General features: G+C 34.9%; 1 protein-coding gene across 1 annotated transcript in view; it reads right to left on the minus strand.

Annotated features, from left to right (window-relative positions):
* Window positions 1-1,291: 1,291 nt before the first annotated feature.
* Window positions 1,292-22,242, minus strand: part of EIF3E (eukaryotic translation initiation factor 3 subunit E) — a 54,048-nt gene continuing 33,097 nt past the window's right edge. The window contains exons 8-13 of the mRNA XM_055314060.1: window positions 21,045-21,171; window positions 20,137-20,238; window positions 18,457-18,566; window positions 3,148-3,250; window positions 2,731-2,865; window positions 1,292-1,482 (exon numbers count right to left, since the gene is read on the minus strand). Coding sequence (XP_055170035.1) covers window positions 1,444-1,482; window positions 2,731-2,865; window positions 3,148-3,250; window positions 18,457-18,566; window positions 20,137-20,238; window positions 21,045-21,171 — 616 coding nt within the window. The 3' untranslated portion in view covers window positions 1,292-1,443. The remainder of the gene's footprint in view (window positions 1,483-2,730; window positions 2,866-3,147; window positions 3,251-18,456; window positions 18,567-20,136; window positions 20,239-21,044; window positions 21,172-22,242) is intronic.

Consider the following 22,242-nt stretch of genomic DNA (forward strand, 5'->3'; position numbering starts at 1 on the left):
TGATCTGACCAGATGCCAAATAAAAACCCTCTTTTATCCTTGTACCACTGAGTGCAGAAACAGAAATGTCTGTTGTCCAACTAGCTTTTTTAGTTCAACAACCAAAGTGAAAATCAAAGCACTTCTGTGTAAAGGAGACCCAACTAGACTTTATATACTTAAAGATCTTGGGTATCCAGTAAACTGTGTGTGTGCGCACACATCTGTAATATTCAAGAAGTCATTTATAAAATTCAGCTTATACTCCTGTTTAGTCTCTGTAGCTGTCCAGTGAATGACAAGAAGCCACATTAAGAAATTAAGAAATAGTAGCTTTATTTATAATAGTCTCAAACTAGAAACAACTCTGTCCTTAAAGGTACATGGTTAAGCAATGTGGTACATCAATACCATGGAGTAAGACTTAACAATAAATGGGAAAAAACTACTGATATAGCAATTTCAATAGATCTCAAGGGCATTATGAGTAGAAAAAGTTAAATTCAAAAGGTCATGTTGTATAATCCCATTTCTAGAATATTCTCCTGATGACAAATTATAGAGATGGAGGACAGATTAGTGGTTGCCGGGAGTTAGAGCTGGTGGAGGTAGGTATGACCATGGAGGGAGCAGCACAAGGGAGAAGTTCAAAAAGTTCAAAAAGTTTTTCTGAACAAAAGATCTCATATATTACTAAAGCAACCTACTGGTACAGAGGCATAGTCACAGAAAAATCATTTCCCCAGTAAAACATGTCTATTATTCGGGTAGTAGTGATGCACACAGAATGTAGGATACGAGCACGTGACCTTCATGCAGGATAAGCATGTGGGCCATCTCATATGTAATCCCTTAGAGACCTAGTCTGGTTCTCCTCCAATGCATCCTCTTGGAATTATACCTGGTTTTATTACCAGTTCTCATCTGAATCCAGTGGGGGAATGGGATAATTCTGCTTTTGTTTCTTGGCCAGGAATCACTTGATCCTGAAGTTTTGTGAGAAAACGTGGAAACGAACAGTCAACTCCACACACCATGAAGGCAAAGAATAGTTCCTTATCTTGACTGTACTGAAGGCAACACAAACCTACACAAGTGATAAAATGGCACAGAACTATTTGCACACATTGTCCCCATGTCTATATCCTGATTGTAATAATGTATTACAGTAACATAGACGGAAAAACTGGGGTAAACTAGATTTAGGCTTCATGACACCTTTCTGTACTATTTTTACAACCTGCTGTGAATCTGAAATTATTCCAAAATGAAAAGTTAAAAAAAACTTAAACACACGAGGAAATTCACAAGATAAAATGAAACACAGCCAATTTTATTCAAATTCCCCCAAATTTATACTCAACATGTTAACTGTTTCTAAAATGTATGTCACTCTTTATACAGTGATTTTATTATTTCATCTTTATTTTATAGTTTTTTTTCATATTATCTTTATACAGTTCTTCAGTAGAAGCCAGAGTCCTGAGTTGCCCAGTTAGGAGCCTAAAACACAGAAAGAGAAATTGACATGGTGAGAAGAAAGGATTTTTGGAAAAAGCTAGCTTAGAAGAAAGCGAGGCTAGCATTTCCTTTTAGAATTCCTGCCCAAACCACTATGATTTTAACGACCTCCACCATTTCTAAATGTCAATGTGCCACTTAGAACAAAAAACATCAAAATATCAGCTAAAACAGTTTTTGACCAATTATAAAGAGTAACAATGACAGTATCATCAATATTATTTTTTTCATTTTTTTTCAATATTATTTTAAAAAGTCAATACAAATCGATCTTCAAGCAAACAGAAAAGAATATTATATAAAAGTTGTTTTAGGTTGAGTTATTCTGGACTTGGTTGGAAGAGGCATAAACATAATTTCCCAATTCTTCCTCTCTTTTAAAATTGAAGAACTAGGGCAGCCCGGGTGGCTCAGCGGTTTAGCGCCGCCTTCAGCCCAGGGCGTGATCCTGGAGACCCAGGATCGAGTCCCACATCGGGCTCCCTGCATGGAGCCTGCTTCTCCCTCTGCCTGTGTCTCTGCCTCTCTCTCTCTCTGTCTCTAATAAATAAATAAACAAAAATTAAACAAAAATTTTTAAAAAATTTAAAAAATTGAAGAACTATTCAAAGTATTTGATGAACTTCAATCATGAGGTCTCTGATTGTCCATCTGTTTTAGGAAGCAGCTATATGCTTCCTAAACTTCCTATACTCCAATTATACACAACCATAATGGCCAAAAAGCATTAAAGCTGGTTTGTGATTCTAAAATTACAAGGCCATTCAAGTTCCTTTAATACCTAATATGCATACTCTCTACCAAAAGGGAGGAGGTATATTTTTTTGATACAGTTAAATACGAATATCAGATAAAATCAGTTTTTAAAGATCAACACTATAAATAAGATCAATATTTTCATAGAAGTATTTCTTCAGATTTAAAAAGAATACAGATTTCAACCTCTTGAAAGAAGTCTACACATGTAAGTTATCATATGCCAGTATCAAAATGATATGCTGTAAACCCTCAGCAGAAGAGTAAATGAAGCCACACAGGCAGAATAAATGGGAAGAAAAACAGATATAATATAAACCAGGAACACAATTTTTTTGCAGTTTAGTAACAGATTTTTTAAAAAATGTCCATATCCCTAATTAGAAATACAAAAATCAGATATAACCAATATATTAGTATTTATGTTATGTTACTGCTAAATTCCAGACAAATCAGAAAATCTGTGGTTCTTACCTCTGACCTACTATTCTGATTAAGTTTCTTCTCAATATTCATGGCCAACATCTGGCTTCTAAATGAAAGGCTTTTGGTCTTTTCAATCACTTGCTGATATGGTGAGACTGCATTGTTACCCATAACCACATGACCCTAAAATGAGACAGAGGGAAATTGATTCTGTAATACTACATCTGAACTTTCCAGGTAGGTCATAAGCATGACATGACAACACTACATGACTGTTGCACACATTTTTATGCACTGGAGATGACAATAATCATCTAGCAACGACAATAATCGTTGCTGCTATTACCTTAAAACGAAGCAAAAATTCTTAACAAAATAGAATAAAATATCCAAATGAAAAATTCCCAAAAAAGTTTTACAATAGTCAGCAATTTATAGATGTAGCATAACTAATTTAATACTCACTAATTTAGAATCAATCTTGGCATCCAGTCTAGCATTTCTAATCAAATTTACAATCCACCTTTCAGCTTCTTCTGGAGTCATGTTCAGTTTGTCTGCCAACATGCTAATGAAAAAAATAAAAATGATGTTAATGGAGTCTAGAAACTAAATTTCATGTACATAAGTCTTTGAACTCACTCTAGAGACTTTCAGGTATTTATGGATCACCTTCTTTTAAATATTATGATTCAGTACCTGCAGTGTTCATGTTTGTGCTATTATCTTGTACTATGCATGACCTATCCCATTTCACTAACCAGAGACTGTTAAGATCCTTGAAGGGAGGAGACCACATTTCACATTTACAGAAATCTTTAATTAGTAACAATCTAAGGGAGAAAAAAGTTTTGCGATGTATAATGATGACAGAAATTACATCTACTATAAGGAACATCAGTGATAAAAATTTAATGAAATAACCAAAGCTTAGGGCTAGTGTATATGTTTATGTTGTAAACTCTGAGGGCACTCAGGATTGCACTCTATAACCTAAGCAAACAGCCACTGAATTTCAGAGGAAAGAGAAAGACACAAAAGGAGAGAGGGAAAGAAGCAAGGGAGATAATCGTTTTTGAAAAAGAGGCTTAATTTATTGGTACCAACAACAGCACCCTTTAGTAGTAGGTAAGTAACTCAAGCTGATGGAAGAGGATGTATGTATAGTATTTAAGAGTATACGGTATATATCTATGCACATATGGGTGTTTGAACATTAACTGTTCTCTTTTCACCTCTCTTCACTGAAGACATTTTACACTTGCCAGGCCCTCTCATGTTATCACTAGTTTGAAGAAAACTAGAAAACTAGTAATAAAATCTTTCCTTAGAATATTATAAACTAAAATTCCTAGCCTGATAGCCTTCCTGATTTTAAAATATAGCCAACACATTGGCAATCACATAATTATGTAATTCCAGAGCTCCTAACCAACCCAAATAATCTAGTTAATAAAAATACCCTTATAAGAACAGAATTTATGCTAACCCTATTTTATACATTCATTGAAAAAGAGTTAATAGAATTTCATTCAAAATGTGAAAATTAAACTAGGTCATCAATAAAATAATTATAAACTAAGTCTACAAAGATATAATCATTTAAAATTTATCCTTAAATATGCTTAGAGTTAAGAATAATTTGATGATGAATATGAGCCAACTCAACCATAAAACTCCCTGGATTTATGTGTCAAAATTTTGTTCTCTGTGTTTCTGATCAATTTTCTTCTAAGTACACATTCTAAGCAAACATAAAGAACTAGTAATCCAAGAAAAATGAAATCCACTACTATTTCAATGTCATGGATAGTGGATTTCATTTTATATCACTGTTCTCTACTAACCCTCCTTTTATTTGTTACTAAAAATCAGTAATTGTGTCGATTTACTTAAACAAGAAGGCATTTTTTTTCTTTTTAAGAAGGCATTTTTTTGACTGGTAAAAATTCCTGCAGCTTGTGTGGTTTCCCATTAATTCCTGTGTTTTCTGCTGGTGCCTGACTTATTTTAGAAATGTGTAAATTTCATTGTCTCTGCATTGCTATAGTTAGCAATATCTGATACTCTTACCTAAAGCTGAACTCTAAAGGTAAAAGATTTTCCACAACATACTCAGTATTTTATCATATTCGATAGCCATTTATCTTTTGTGTGTCTCCTGCATCCCCCAAAACACAACTCTTTAAAGTGAGGTCAAAAGCATTTTACTCTGAAAAATACAAAAGAAACTGTACTAAATATATTAATACTCCAATGTTTAAGATCACTATATTTTGTTTTAAAAGAGCAGAAAATTTATTCCCATTAAAGCTACAGATTATGTGGAGTTGGTATTACAAACATGTTTTTAAATGATAATATAAAAGCTATTTATGAAGGCGGTTTAAGTAGCTAAACATTTAATGACACATTCAGTCTTGAAGTCTAGGTTATCTGTTGGATTCTTCCTCTTGCTGCCATATACAACTGAGAAGACCTAGAATTCTCTTTAACCACTGCCTCTTATCTAATCATTCTATTACTATCATGAAAGACTCCTCTCCACCAGCCATACTAAATTTCTCCATTCATTAAACATGACCAGTTTTCAATCACTTCAGGGCCTTTGCATATACTGTGCCTCCTGCTTAAAAAAAAGGCTCATCCATGTTCTTCTTCATTTAGCTAGCTGTTCTAAGGCTCTCAGCTATATCAGTATCCTCATAAGCCTTCCAAGACTTCTCTGCAAGCTGTAACATATCTGTTTGATGCTTTCATAGCCCCTTTATTTTCTCTGGAGCAGTCATAACAGTTGCAGTTTTTTCTGCTGAATATCTGCTTTTATGATATACTGCATAGATAACCAAAGATCATGCACCATAGCTTCTTTGTTCACTGCTTTCTATCCAGCAATTAGCAAAATGCCCAGTTTATAGGAGTCAATTAATAAATATTTACTGTCTGATTCCTAAGCTGGTCACTCCCCTAAGTCCAGGCTCATTACTATTTCCCCGTTTTTTAACGAATTTACTTCTCCAGTCTCTCTTTAATCTATTTTTACATAACTGTCAACTAACCAGTTTATGCCCAAATTCCTTTTAAAACTTTAACAGAGCCTTTCTACCAAAACAATAAAATCCAAACTTCTAAATTTCTCATTCATGGTTCACTACAATTTAGGTACAACCTCACTTTCCAACCTCTCATTATTCTCCCCCATGAGTACCATATGCCAGCCAAACCAAACCAATTATCTTCCTTCCTTGCCTTCCATTCAACAAAATATGAACTGTTAGATGCTAATGACAAATACATCTATTTCCCACTTTTATAAAGTTTACGCCAGGCGATGGGGAGTAGAGGACAATCACTTAATCCCCAAAATATATAAATTATTATAGATGAAAAAGATGGAAAAAAAGATGAAAAAGTAGAAGGAGCTATGTGAGATGCAAAGAAGTTTACTAGTTTTAGTTTGGAGGCTTGGAGATACATTATTTAGGGAAATATTTAAGGTCAGATTTTAACATAAAAGAAAGAAAAGTCTATTCTGCATAATAACTTCATGTAGAATTAATTTTTTTGTCCTTCCTTTCTTTGCATCCATATTCTGTCTCATATTCCAACATAGCTGGGGCAATATGGCAACATACATCAAGACCCACAAGTACTGGGGGATCCCTGGGTGGCTCAGCGGTTTGGCATCTGCCTTCGGCTCAGGGCATGGTCCTGGAGTCCCCGGATCGAGTCCCACATCGGGCTCCCTGCTTGGGGCCTGCTTCTGCCTCTGACTGTGTCTCTACTCCTCTTTCTGTGTCTCTCATGAATAAATAAATAAAATCTTAAAAAAAAAAAAAAGAAAAAAAAAAGACCCACAAGTACTGCAAGCTGATCCATAATCCTACTCTGGGGATTTACTGCTTTGCATTATGCTTGTTGATCTTTTATGTACTAAAATCAGGTCAAAGCAAAACCTGAAATAAGGTCCATGAAGTATTAGTAAATTATTGATAGCATCTCAGGTTATCTAGGCTACCAATCACTCCGAGAGTGAATTACAGAATATGGCAATAGTCCAGTTCCTTTAAATAACAGGAAAATATTTAGAATAAGAGAAATTAAATGACAGAAACCCTCAAAATTGACAATTCTTACAGTCTACCGATTTTATGCAAAAATAGTAAAGATTTAAAAATAAAAATATAAATTCTATTCAAGCTTAAAAACAAAAAGCTGGTTTAAGCTATCCTATACAATGCTTATCTTAAAGTAATTCAGCTCATCAATAAAATACAAAATGTATCAAAATGCAGAACTTCTGAGAAAAATATCTAATTTGGTCAAGATTTTAAGCACAAAAATAATTTTCTGATTATTCAGATTATACAGAAAAATCTCAATCTTGTCCAGACAGCTTAAAGCAGACCTTTAAATATTCTGTGTAAATATTCCTTAATAGATATCTTCAAGTTGACTAGCACTCCTTTTCCTTTCTCAAGTGATGCAACAACATATTGAGTATGTTAAATAAGAAATAGATATGGAACCACAAAAGATCCTAAACAATCAAATCAACCTTAAGCAAGAACAACAAAGGTAGAGGTATCACACATCCTGATCTCAAACTATATTACAAAGCTATACTAATCAAAACAGTATGGTACTGATACAAATAGACAAATGGAACAGAATAGAAAGCCCAGAAATAAACCCATGCATATATATGTGGAATTGATTTACAACAAAGGAGCCAAAAATATACAATGGGGAATTGTATATTCTTTGATTATATATTCTTCAATAAGTGGTGTTGGGGAAACTGGACAGCCACATGAAAAGATTAAAACTGGACCACTATATTACACTATAAACAAAGTTAACTCAAAATGGATTAATGACTGAAGACTGGACTGTAAGACTTGAAACCACAGACATCTATTAGATCACACAGGTGTGGTAAGTTCCTTGACATAAGTCTTGGAGATGACTTTTTGGATCTGACACCAAAGAAAAGATGACAAAAGCAAAATTAACTAAGGGGACTAGATCAAACTAAAAAGTCTGCGCAGCAAAAGAACTCACCTACAAAATTAAAGGGCAAGCTACCAAATGGGAGAAGATAATACAAATGATAGAGCTAAGGAGTTAATATCCAAAATACATAAAGAACTCTACTACTGAATAGCAAATAAACCTAAATAATTCAACTAAAAAATGGGCAGAGGATCTGAACAGACATTTTCCCAAAGAAGACCTATAGACAGCCAACAGGTACATGAAAAGATAGGCAACATCACTAATCATCAAGGAAATGCAAATCAAAACTATAGTGAGGGGATCCCTGGGTGGCGCAGCAGTTTGGCGCCTGCCTTTGGCCCAGGGCGCGATCCTGGAGACCCGGGATCGAATCCCACGTTGGGCTCCCGGTGCATGGAGCCTGCTTCTCCCTCTGCCTGTGTCTCTGCCTCTCTCTCTCTCTCTCTGTGACTATCATAAATAAATAAATAAATAAATAAATAAATAAATAAATAAATAAATAAATAAATAAATAAATAAATAAATAAATTCAAAACTATAGTGAGATATTATCTCCCACTTCTCAGAATGGCTATTATCAAAAAGATAAGAAATAACGTGTTGGCAAGCATGTGGAGAAAAGAGAACATTTGTACGTTGTTGGTGAAAATGTAAACTGGTGCAGCCACTATGGAAAACAGCACAGAGGTTCCTCAAATAATTAAAAACAGAACTACCAAAACAAAAACATGAAACTAAAAAGATACATGTATACCCATGTTCACTGCAGTTAATTTACAATAGCCAGACATGGAAACAACTTAAGTATCCCATTGATGGAGGAGTGGATAAAGAAAATGATAAGCATCTAGCTATTTATAGGCCATAAAAAAGAATAAAATCTTGCCATTTGCAATTCCATGTATGAACCTTGAGGTCATTATGCTAGGTGAAATAAGAGAGAGAAAGACAAATACCATGTGATCTCACTTACAGGTGGAATCTTCAAAACAAAACAAAACAAAACAAAAAGCTCATAGATACAGAGAACAGACTGGTGGTTACTAGAGGTGGTGGGTGAAGGGACAGATAAATGGATGAAGAGGGTCAAATGGTACAAACTTCTAGTAATAAAATAAGTCATGGGATATAAAGTACTTCATGGTGACTATAGTTATTAATATTGTACTACATATTTGAAATTTGTCAAGAAAGCAAATCTTAAAAGTTCTCATCACCCCCCCAAAAAAATACTACGTGTGGCTATGGGTGGTAACTTAGACTTACTGTGGGGATCATTTCATAGTATATACAAATATCGAATCATTACATTGTATACCTGAAACTAACATGTCATATATTAGTTATAGCTCAATAAAAACCCTAGAACTATCGATATCCCTTGAAAAATGAAAAATCATTGATATTGTATCAATAATTGATACAATATCAATAATTATCAATAAAATAATTGTCAATAAAATAACTGAAAGATGTAACATCAGATTTTTTTTTAAGATTTTATTTATTTACTCATGAGAATACATAGAGAGGAGAGAGAGAAAGAGGCAGAAACACAGGCAGAGGGAGAAGCAGGTCCCATGCAAGGAGCCCGACGCGGGACTCGATCCTGGGTCTCCAGGATTATGCCCTGGGCCGAAGGCGGTGCTAAACGGCCAAGCCACCTGGCTGCTCAGAGATTTTTTAACCTACAGAAGATTTGGAAGATGATGCGAGAAAATCTCCCACAGTGTAGAACACAAAGATAAAGAGATGGGAAATTAGAGAAAAGATAAAAAAAAAAAAAAATAGAAGTCTGGTCCAAGGAATCCAACATTTAGCCAACAGCAGTTCCCCAAAGAATAAACAGTGAACATAAAAGAAAATGATTCACTTAAGAAATAATTCAAAATATTCCCCAGAACTAAAGATGAATTTCTAAATTAAAAGGGTCTATCTAGTATGAAGAATTAAAATAAACCTATACTAAGGAATAGCACTGTGAAATTTCAGAGCAATGAGGATAAAGGGGGAAAAATAAACCCTTCAAATTGCTAGAGAGGAAAATACATGATCAAGGATAAAAATGGCTTCTGACTTCTAGAGTAGAAAGCTAGAAAGTGATAGAACAATGTCTCTAAATTCTGGGATAAAGTAGTTTTCAACCTACTATAGTACCATGCTTAGCAATACCATTATTCAAATATGAGAGTAAAATGGACATTTTTATTTTTTTTTTAAAGATTTTATTTATTTATTCATAGACACACAGAGAGAGGGGCAGAGACACAGACAGGGAGAAGCAGGCTCCACGCAGGGAGCCCGATGTGGGACTCGATCCTGGGTCTCCAGGATCACACCCCAGGCTGCAGGAGGCGCCAAACAGCTGCGCCACCGGGGCTGCCCAAGATGGACATTTTTAGATGTGAAAAATTTACCTCTAAAGCAACCTTCCCTATAAAGCTACTGAAGCTTTACAATAGTAAACCAAGAAAAAGGAAGACAATGAAACTGCAGCTCTATCACAGGAGACAGACTAAGGTTATCTCCAGAACAAATGACAAAGGGAGACAGGTATTCCACCAAGGCACGGAGAACAAGTCCAGATTTTTTTTCCCCAGGAGATATAACTGATAGAATAATCAATCTTGAGATTTATAAATTGGCAAAAAGTATGAAGTATAATTAATAATGAAGACAATAAGAAAAACAAGCAAATGACAGTGGGTCACAATTATCAAGTCTAGGGAGTATAGCAAATACTAAAACATATCACAAATCTACCTTTTTTGAAACAATTTGGTCCTGACTCAGGAATCAAGACACAATCAGATTAAAGGGTTCAGAAAAAGTCCCACATACAAATGAGAATTTAAAATGTGATACGAGTGGCATTTCATATTAGTGGGGGAAAGGATAATCTTTCAACTGAACACAAGAATGATAAGAAGCCAACAGTCCCTACTGCTGATAGGGAGAAATTTTCAGTGGTCTGGAAAAAAGATCAAAACAGGCATAACATTCCCTGAAGCTGAAACCTAACCCTAAACAAGGTCCTAACTCTTGTCAATTCTATGAAGGCTGAGAGAGGTTAAGACAGCTACAGAAGAAAAGTCTAAAGCTAGTAGAGGTTAGTTCATGAAGCTTAAGGGAGTTACTTCTAGAACATAAAAGCACCCAAGGTGAAGTTGTATTAATGTAGAAGCTGCAACAAGTTTTCCAGAAGATCTAGCCAAGATAATTAATGAAGGTGACCATACCAAACAGATTTTCAAGTAGAGCCTTATAATGGAAGAAGATGCCATCTAGGACTTTCTTTTTTTTATTTATTTATTTATTTTTGATAGTCAGAGAGAGAGAGAGAGAGAGAGAGAGAGAGAGGCAGAGACATAGGCAGAGGGAGAAGCAGGCTCCATGCACCGGGAGCCCGACGTGGGATTCGATCCCGGGTCTGCAGGTTCGTGCCCTGGGCCAAAGGCAGGCGCTAAACCGCTGTGCCACCCAGAGATCCCGCCATCTAGGAATTTCATAGCTAAAAAGAAGTCAATGCCTGGATTTAAAGCCTCAAAGGACAGACTGACTCTCTCATAAGGGGCTAATGTAGCTGGTGACTTTAAGTTGAAATCAGTGTTCATTTATCATTCCAAAACTCGTAAGGCCCTTATGAATTATGTCAAATTTACTCTGTGCTCTACAAACAAATTATGTCAAATTTGCTCTATGCCTGGATGATAGTACATCTGTTTACAAAACCATTTACTGAATATTTTAAACCCACTATTGAGACCTAATGCTTAGGAAAAAAAGATTCCTTTCAAAATATTACTGCTCATTGACAATAAACCTGGTCACTCACGAGCTCTGATGGAGATGCACAATGACATTCATGTTGATTTTGTGCCTGCTAACACATCATCTGTCCTGCAGTCCATGGATTAAGGAGTAATTTCAAGTTTTATTAAGAAATAGCCTTTCCTAAGGCTATAGCTGCCATAGATAGTGATTCTTCTGATGAATTTGGGCAAAGTAAATTGAAAACTGTCTAGGAAGGATTTACTATTAAGATGTCATTAAGAACATTTGTGATTCATGGGAAGAGGTCAAAATAGAAATATTAACAGGAGTTTGGAAGAAGTTAATTCCAAGCCTTATAGATGACTTTAAAAGATTCAAGACGACAGTAACTGTAGATGTGGTGGAAATAGCAAGAGAACTAAAATGAAAAGTGGAGTCTGAAGATGGGATTGAAATGCTGCAATCTCATGATAAAACTTAAACAGATGAGGAGATGCTTCTTATGGCTTTCTTGAGATGGAATCTGCTCTTGGTGGAGATTATTGGAAATGACAACAAAAGATTTATAGTATTACATAAACTTAAGTTGATAAAGCAGCAGCAGGATGTGAGAGAACTGACTCCCAATTTTGAAAGAAGTTCTGTAAGTAAAATGCTATCAAACAGTATCACATGCTACTGAGAAATCATTTGTGAAAGGAAGAGCCAGCCAATACATGTAGAAAACTTCACTGCTGTTCTTTTTTTTTTTTTTTTTTTTTTTTTTTTTTTACGATAGTCATACAGAGAGAGAGAGAGAGAGGCAGAGACACAGGCAGAGGGAGAAGCAGGCTCCATGCACCGGGAGCCCGACGTGGGATTCGATCCCGGGTCTCCAGGATCGTGCCCTGGGCCAAAGGCAGGCGCCAAACCGCTGCGCCACCCAGGGATCCCTTCACTGCTGTTCTAAGAAACTGCCGCAGCCACCCCGATCTTTAACAACCACTACCCTGATCAGTCAGCAGTCATGAAAATCAAGGAAAGACCCTCCACCAGCAAAAGATTATGACGCACTGAAAGATCAGATAATGGTTAGTGTTTTTTAGTAATAAAATATTTTTAAATTAAGGTATATACATTGTTCTTTAAAGACATAATGCTAAAAAAAAATAAAGACATAATGCTATAATGCACACTTAACAGACTATAGTGTAAACACAACTTTTATATGCACTAAGAAACCAAAAAATTCTTCTGACTAGTTTTATTATGATATTCATTTTATTGCAATTGCCTGGAACCAAACCCACATCTCTGAGGTAGGTCATATATTACTTTTGGTTAACACAGAAATGCAAAAAGGCTTTTAAAACTATTTCGTCTTCATCTGGAAGTGCACCCTTCTATTTCTCCTTAATATCAGGAAGTATAATTATGAATATAAACTGCTGTGTAATAATAAGAACTTTAAGAAAAATATTAAGATTTAAAATGTTACTTAGTAAAATCAAGTAGAATGACTTCATAACTTAAAGAAATGCAAGCGTAGTTGGCAAATACCTTCTTTTGTGAAAAGCCAAACTTTCTTTAAAAAATTACACAAGTGTACACTCCAACATGTTTATCACACACATTCAAAATATTACTTCCATGCTTTGTTTTTATCTACAACTGAAAACTGGTCCAAGAATTATTCTAGAACAGCTTTTAAATTTCAGACACACATCATATCTGATAAATTATTCAGCTATACAAAATTAAATCCCACCATAGTAATCTTTTTTGACAGATGCTGCATACTTTATGGTAAACAGATTGGTTATTTATCCTACAAATCTATAAGACTGTATATAAACTGATAAAAACATTCTTAATATGCATTTTTATAAAGATGTAACTATCACATGTGCTCAGTCATTAGTCAAGAAACCTATCAACTAAGAATGTTCCAAATCACAAATAGAAAGAATTGTTTAATAAACAACCTTGGTTTTATACTATGTACTATTCTCTTCAGCATTTAAAATGTGTCGACTATTAGACGGTAAGGAGGACAGAGACAAATCCTTCCTTCTCTGCCCCCCCCCCGAAGATAGAGTATCAAATAATTTTAATTAGAGGCAAAGATAGGTCAGCACAAGCTAGTGATTGGAGTAATTTGTCATGATTAGTATACAGTGGAAGAGAATTTACTTTGCAGCTTAAAATATTCCATTCTGGGGCACCCGGGTGGCACCTGCCTGTAGCTCAGGTGATGATCCCAGGATCCTGGGATCAAGTATTGTGTCAGGCTCCCTGCTCAGCGGGGAATCTGCCTCTCCCTCTGCTCACACTCTCTCGCACTCTCTCTAATAAATAGATAAAATATTTTTAAAAATTCCATTTAGTGAGTTAGCAGGGTTCATTAAAGCCTCAATCTAAATTACTTCTCTGATTTTCCAACATACTAATTATGCCCATGTCATTTTAATTATATTTTTCTTCAAACACCTATCATAATTTATAATTTTATCTTCATTTAGTATGTTTCTTCTTCTGGACTTAAAGCTCTGAGGATGTGCTCTCTACCTTCTACCAGTGTGTGGCCAGAAGAGGCACTCATTCACATTTGTAACACTTCCTTCTCTGAACACCTGTACTAGTTACACTGCTATTACTAATTACATCATAATCATGACACATAGTGTATTTATCCTCTTGGGAAAGTTGAACATTACCTTTTAAAAAAGTTTTTGCATATTCTTAAATGACAGAATTGTAGAAATGGTTAACAGATGAGAAGGTATCAATGTCAGTATGCTGGCTGTAATATTTTACTACAGTTTGTCAGATGTTATTCCAAGATGTTATATTGGAAATGTCAACTGTGTAAATGGGAAACTGTATGAAGAACAAAGAGGATCTCTTTATTATTTCTTACAACTGCATATGAATCCAGAACTATCTCAAAATAAAAGGTGTAATTAAGAGGTCTTACAGAAGAATTACTTAGAGGAGCTTTAAAAAAATATAGATGCCAAGATCTCCTTCCCAGAGAATGTTTCAGTTTTTTAGGGGTCGGACCCGCCCATCCACCCTTCCTTCCTTCTTTCCTTCTTCCTTCCTTCCCCCCTCCCTCCCTCCCTCCCATTCATTCATTCATTTTAAAAGATTTATGTATTTGAGAAAGAGTGCATAGGAGCACAGTGGGGTGGAAGGGGACAGAAAGGGAAGGAAAGAAAATCTGAAGGAGACTCTTAGCACAGAGCCTGACCCAGGGTTCAATCCCATGACCACAAGTCAGTTAAGATGCTTAACTGACTGAGCCATTCAGGTGCCCCTCAGTCACCCCTTATTTTTCTTTTAAAAGCTTCCCACTTGGAAAAAAAATTCCCACTTGATTCTACTGTGCTGTGAATACTATAAGTCATTACTTTAGAGCAATGTTTCTACCCAAGGCTGACTATACTTGGGAAGCTTTAAACTCATATTCTCAAACCCTGATCCTAGAGATTCTGATTCAGAAGATCTGTGGTGACTCCAGAAAATCTATTTATTTTTAAGTTGCTGTTATTTTAAGTTCTGTACAGCTAGGTTAAAAACCTGGGTTACAGAACAATGATTTTTTTCTATGTACTGTTTAAAGGTAAGCATTAAGCTTGGTAGATTATTATCATGGATTTCAAATCCTTGGGAGTCTGAATTAAGATGATTTCTGAATTTATAAAAGGCCAACTTAAACGCCTAACTATTTTAAACCATATTCCTAACCCATTAAAACAGTTTTAAAAAAGGAAAACCTGGGGTGCCTGAGTAGCACAGTAGGCTGGGTGTCCAACTCGTGGTTTTGACTCAGGTCATGATATCCAGTCCCATGTTGGGCTCTGTGCTCAGCACAGAGCCTGCTTAACACTTAAGATTGCATGTATGTATCTTTCTCCATCTGCCCCTCCCCTAACTATTTGCATGTGCATGCTTACTCTCCCTCTCAAAAAAAAAAAAAAAAAAAGCCTAAGTCCTACTGGATACACACCTTAGAGATCTCATTGTTGCTCTAAGTCGAGTATTTCTTTTTTCACCTGAAGCTATATATTCTGCTTTGCTCCTATCTTCTTAATTCTTTATATACTAAAAATATCAAGTCATTGACTTTTCTTTCCATTACGTTAACAGACTGTGGAATGTGCGCCTAAAAAACTGGCAACCTGATGCAAGTTCTTAATCTTTGATGTGTTTTCAAATAACCACTCTGAAGGTATAGTACAGTAGCTCTGTTATACAACATAGCAGAGCATACTCAGAAAATCTGATCCAAAAAGTTTGAGATGGCTTCAGGGAATGTGTATTTGTAAAACAAAATGAATTTATTAATAATTCTAAGACACAAAATTAAACAATGACATGGTATTCATCTTTATCCTCTTTTAGTGAAAAGACTAAAGACAAATTAGTCTAAATCTGATATTTCTAAAAATATCATTAGTGTACAATGAAAAAGAAAAAAATTGATTTTCTAAAAAGATGTTTTATTTATTTGACAGAGAGAGAGTATGAGAGAGCACAAGCAGAGGGAGTAGCAGAGAGAGAAGCAGACTCAGACTCGCAGGACCCTGGGATCATTACCTGAACTGAATGCAGATGCTTAACACTGAGCCACCCAGGTACCCCAAAAAAGAATTTATAGTGAGACACAATACAATGAATGCCAGAGACCTATTAGAGTCCAGGCTCTCCATTAAATAAGACCTAAGCAGCTTAATGTCTCTGAGCCTTAAGTTTTCCAGCTATAAATAAGGAATCATCTCTTTTTCTGGTATCAACAGTGTTTCCAGAAATCTTATGGCTCTACAGAAGTAATTCAGTAGTCAAGAGGAAAGCTGAATAGCAGTACAGGCTAAACAGCATGAAGGGGCTCTGACTGGACTTATACACACACACACACACACACACATATATATACATACTGCTCATCTGAAAACAAGCATCATAATACACACACACACACACGATTTAAAAACCATGGTTGTAGAACTTGAAACTTGAGCCACATTTAAAGCGCTCAAAAACTACCAAAGGACTACTGGCAACTATACTGAATAATGTAGTTATAAAAGATTTCCATCACTGCAGAAAAAAGTCCTATTGTTGATGATTCAGCAACTGTGCACTGCTGGATCAGAAACTCCTAAGATTTTTTCCAACTCAAATTCTTCCTTAATATTTGAAGAAAATGCATTAATATAAATGAAATGAATTAGAAAACATTCCACAGGTAGCCAAAAACATTTAAACAACTAAAATAAAAAGGAAACAGTATTGTTGGAAAAGAGAAAAGACTTCTGGACTTTAGACAGCCACTAGAACTTTAACCTGAAAATGCTTTATTTAGACTTTGTTCAAAACTATAAAAAACTACAGGAATCAAAAACATAAAAACTACACTGATATCAACTTTACAAAGAAAAAAAATTTATTCATTCAACAAATATTTATTGAACACCTATACTGTACTAGACTAGTATACTGTGTGTACTAGACTAGTATACTCTGTATACTACGTGCTAAAGATATAAAAAGGAGAATTTGTTTTCAAAAGAGTCATAACAGGGATCCCTGGGTGGCGCAGCGGTGTGGCGCCTGCCTTTGGCCCAGGGCGCGATCCTGGAGACCCGGGATCGAATCCCACATCGGGCTCCCGATGCATGGAGCCTGCTTCTCCCTCTGCCTATGTCTCTGCCTCTCTCTCTCTCTCTCTCTCTGTGTGTAACTATCATAAATAAATAAAAATTAAAAAAAAAAGAGTCATAACAGAGATAATTAAGTTAGTTCTAGATAAAACAAAACACCCAAATGATCATATTCTAAAGAGAAATAGGGGAAAAGCCCACAAAGAAAACCAAAGTATTGGAATCCTTCTATCACACGGCTGAAATTATAAATCTTTGGGGAAAAAAAAAAGGCAGCACAAGAATTCAGTTATCTATTGTCCACTAGCATTTCACATATGATTCATCTCTTTATTTCACAACCAATGACATATTAGGAATTGAATGTATTATTTAAGAGAATCAAATTTTTTTAATTATGTCTGCTAGCTTTAGTAAAGTACTAATAAAACTGGTCAAGGCTTTAATTCCCATAGGAAAAGCCTCATGACTACATGATACTTCTACTCTGAAAAACCACTTCAATAACAACCCAGTAATAATAGGCAAACAAGTACGGATGCCTCAGCAAAACAAATGGCACTAAAGAAAAACTTTGGTCTACACACAATTCCAAAGAGACAAACATTAAAGTAATTTTTTAAACATTTATGAAGCATATTTAGTTTTGACTTCTTCTGTGGCCAAAGGGCGCTAGTTATTTTTCAAATTCTAATATGTAAAATTAGTTTCTAATAGGTTATATAAGTTTCACAATTTTTCCGCCAATAATTTTCTCACACAACAAAGAAAATTTCAACTGAAATTCACCATACTTTCCATGTTTCAACATTTTAGGATGTCATAGGAGTTTACTATATGAAAATTCAAATATATAATTAAATGAAACAAACTCAATTAACTGAAATGATTACCAAATGTGGTCTTTCAACAGTATTTCCGATTCACTAAGGGCTAACTTCTTCCTTATTTGAACTTCTGCTGAAACCATTCTAAAACTGGCTATTTTTTATTTTTCTTTTCTCTTTTCATAAGGCATAACAGTATTCTTTAAAAAGGTAACTGACAATTATCGTGATACTGCCTTGAAGTTACCATTTCCAAAAATCTTGCTATGCCACACACGTAGAAGTTAAAGAAAGTATTTCTGAGTCTGTAGTACTAGCATCCCGAATAAAAACAAAAGTTAGGATTTTAAATAAATCACTATCAGATTGTTTTCTTTTTCTTCTAAAGCAAAGGGAAATAAAATAAAAATCCAATTAACTGGAATTCTATGAAGTGTCATTTTACAGTAAATGGAAATTTCTAGGAATTTAAAAGTAGAAAAATACAAATCAAATCAGGGTGTTCTTACTTAATGCTGATACACTGGTGGATGCGACAAAAAGTCTCAAATATGAAGAGACGAGCATTTTCAATGAAATCCTCAAGACAAGCCACCAAGAAGAAGTCATTCACAAGTACCTATGTATGAAAATTTAACAAAAAATAATTAATAGCACTGACAAGCAATTTTCAAAAATGTGACTCAAAATACTTCCTGTGCTTTACTCATTGTTCGTTTACTACAGTTCTCTCACCTAATATCACAAGTTCTATATACCACAGAACCTTATATATATATTTTTTAATACATATATTTTTTGTGACAAACCACAGCACCTTCTAGAACAGTATGTTCAAGCCTCTAACAATTTAAAGAGATAAATGAATGCTACAAGAAAAAACCTTAGGCACTGCCATGTTTTCTTGTTCTATTGATGACTTGAGCAACCTTGTGACAAAGTAGTTTTGTCCTGTTCATTATCCTACATTAATGCTTTGTAGATAACATCTTTTCTAGGTTCTTAAAATAGTTATGAACAGACTAAAAATATGCATATTTATATGTAAAGTAAGTAGACTTGAAAATAAAGGAAAAAAATTCAAGGCTTTGGCTCCTACTTCACAGATGGTATCATAATTAAAAGAGAATATTTTAACTTCATTAGTGTCTATTTAACAAATGTACACCAATACATAATAACACTGCATATAACTACATGAACACAAATTATCACACTGTAGTCTATTTTATATTTTGTCCAATGTGTGAAAATCACCTCTGAAGTTATATTACATGATAATCTTCTTTTCCTTAGAGAAGATCTTAGTTCTTGAACTAATTCTTTATATTTTGTGTTAATATTTGGGTTTGAAAATGAAACTGACAACTAATAACTTTGGATTTGGTAAATGCATTTAAAAGGTAAGTTCCTGGGTAGCCCCAGTGACTCAGTGGTTTTGTGCTGCCTTCAGCCCAGGGCCCGATCCTGGAGACCCAGGATCAAGTCCCATGTTGGGCTCCCTGCATGGAGCCTGCTTATTCCTCTGCCTGTGTCTTTGCCACCCCCATCCCCCTGTGTCTCTCATGAATAAATAAATAAATCTTTAAAAAATAAAAGGTTCTTCATTTTTTTCTTTTTTTCATTTAATTTCTTAAAATTCTGCAAACTAACAAAAAAAAAAACCAGAAATCTGACTCACTCAGTTGCTCCGAGGTGCTTTAGTTTCTATCAATTAACAACAGACATTATTGTCAAAAAAAAAATACACATCCTTATACCTTAACTGGTTTATAGCAAATGCGAAGTACAATCATGTGAAAAATTCTAAAGATAGGCCCACTTATGAAACAAATGGAGAATCAGACTTAGCATGTGAAATTTTATACAATCTTACACATACCTATGAAGTACTTCATAAATTTACTCATATAAGATAAGACATGGAATTACGGGTATATGTATTAACTTATAATGTCACCAATGTTTTAACAAACTACTAACAAAAGGGATACAATATGGCAACATAAAAAAATGTCAAAAAAAAAAAAACCATAAAAATTGTCTTTACCCCAGCACATTTCTAAACAAGTATTTTAAGATTAATGTTTCTGATTTAATTACTAAAAAACTGCAAGTTAACTCTTACAATATCCAATATCCAAACATTAAATAATGTTATTAATATATAAGTAAAAACTCATACTTACTGATTCACATTCCCTCAGCTTTTTCTGAGCCCCATCAAAATCAAAGTTAACATATAAGCATTCAACAAATTCTGTAATTGGGTCTTTATATGTGTAAGACTCCTGTAAAATTAAGTCAAAGGTAAGTTGGATCAGATTTTACACTGTTTGGTAGACTGCCTCTGGAATATTCTAATCTTCATGTTTTCTCCTCCCTTACCATTAATTTCTAGCAAATACCTAGTGTTATCTTCTTGAAACAATTGCTCATATCCTGATTCTAGGCCACTCCTTAAGCTTATAATGCCTTCCAGACTGAGTTCTGTAAATTATCATCCTACAACCATTCCACCAAAGGCTTTCACATTCCTCTATTGCCAAAAGTCTCCCTTAGTCAATAAACAGTGATGAACCATCCCCGAGTATGTAAGGGTATTCTTATTTAATTTATTCTTAGGTCAAATAAGTAAGCTCTTTTTCCAACCCATAGTTATTGCTGAGAAACTCGCTAAAATCAAACCAGTAGGGCTACAGCTTTTGTACAATTGGAGACTATTAATATTGTATCCTCTGTAAAGATCACTACTCTGGAATTATGTAGGTAAGTCATCTCCCAAAAGACAGTGCCAAGCTCCAAATCTCCTTCACTCTTTGCAATAAATGCAACACTAATATAGAAGACACATTTATCCACCTAGCAGAGAGCACTATTTATTCATATCACATCTAACATAAGTATATCTTGGAATTAAATAGAGTAAATTCCCAGTTGAGTATCCTGGGCTCCGTTCTCAATATATATACTGCATATATCCTTTTTCCTATTTTTAAAACATTTTTACCTTAAGAACTAAGAGTCTTACTCTAGAAACATATGTTAGATCTAGTTTAGACACATTTTAAAACTTAATAAAGATTTTAGTTTTTACCTGTTGAATAACTTTAACAAGATCTTTTAGCACCTGTCGGCGTTTCCGAACATCTTTGTTTGTTATGACGGCTGTAGTCAAATATCGCAGAATATGTGGACACATTGTCTGAATTGCATTAAGGTACCTATAGTAAAAATTTAAATAACTTTAGTATTTTTAAATTTAATAACCCAGTTTCTCTAAATCTATAATCAACCATGTGTGATTCAAAGAAACCTTGAATGGCCCATTAATTACATTGTGCTGTTTCAGTAACGGAAGACTGAGAATACTTAAGAATAATTATAAGGACCATCTCCTCCAAGGAAATGAAAAAAACAAAAGTTTGAGGAGAATGCCAGCTTTTATGAAGACTCACTTCAGAGGTAAATAATCCTATTATTATTGTAACAGGATTTGGGAAGGCCCCTATACATGCTGTCAGTCTGTTCCAAAAGATTGCTAAGCTATGGCTTTCAGTCATTCACCTTCTGGAAAAATGTGTGAAAACTTTCTATGTGCAAATCAGTCATCATAATCAGAAAATGAGGCACTTAAAGTTTCAGAGAATGAAAGACTGGAAACTACAGGGAGAAAGAAACTGTTACAGTATTATAAGGCTCTGGTTAAACTGGTAGCACAGGGAATTAGAAAGGAAGGATTAGATGTCAGACAAATGTCAACAGGGGCTCAGCTAATATTTGACAAATCCTGCGATTCTGATGCAGCTGGCCACCCTCTGTCACTTGGTGTTTACCCTGTATTCCTCCTGCTCAATTTCCTTAAATAGCTCCATAATTTTTATCCAAGAAGTACCTTGAAGTGTCAGGCACTATGCCAACCTTGGAAATACATGTCAATACAGTCCATTACTCTGGGCTGAATATATAAACCCCAAAGTACCATCCAGCTTCATCTCCCACCAGACCATCACTGACTGCTTCCTGTTTTTCTACTTCTTAAAGCTCACTCCACATATTCTCCCAAACACATCCCTCTGGAAGCCTAAACTCTAGCCATTCTTCAAGATCCAGCTCAGGTACCTTATCTTCCAAATTCTTCCAGACCACGATATTAATAAATCTTTGTATTTCATCATGTAGTAGATTACCAATAAAATGTTGTTCGAACTCTTTAGAGGACCCTAGACACTGCTAATAATCTAACAATTAATAATATTTAGTCCCTCCTTAAATTTCCTCTAAACAAGGCAGGG

This window comes from Nyctereutes procyonoides, unplaced genomic scaffold (genome assembly GCF_905146905.1).
Source record: "Nyctereutes procyonoides isolate TBG_1078 unplaced genomic scaffold, NYPRO_anot_genome, whole genome shotgun sequence".
Classification (NCBI taxonomy): Eukaryota; Metazoa; Chordata; class Mammalia; order Carnivora; family Canidae; genus Nyctereutes; species Nyctereutes procyonoides.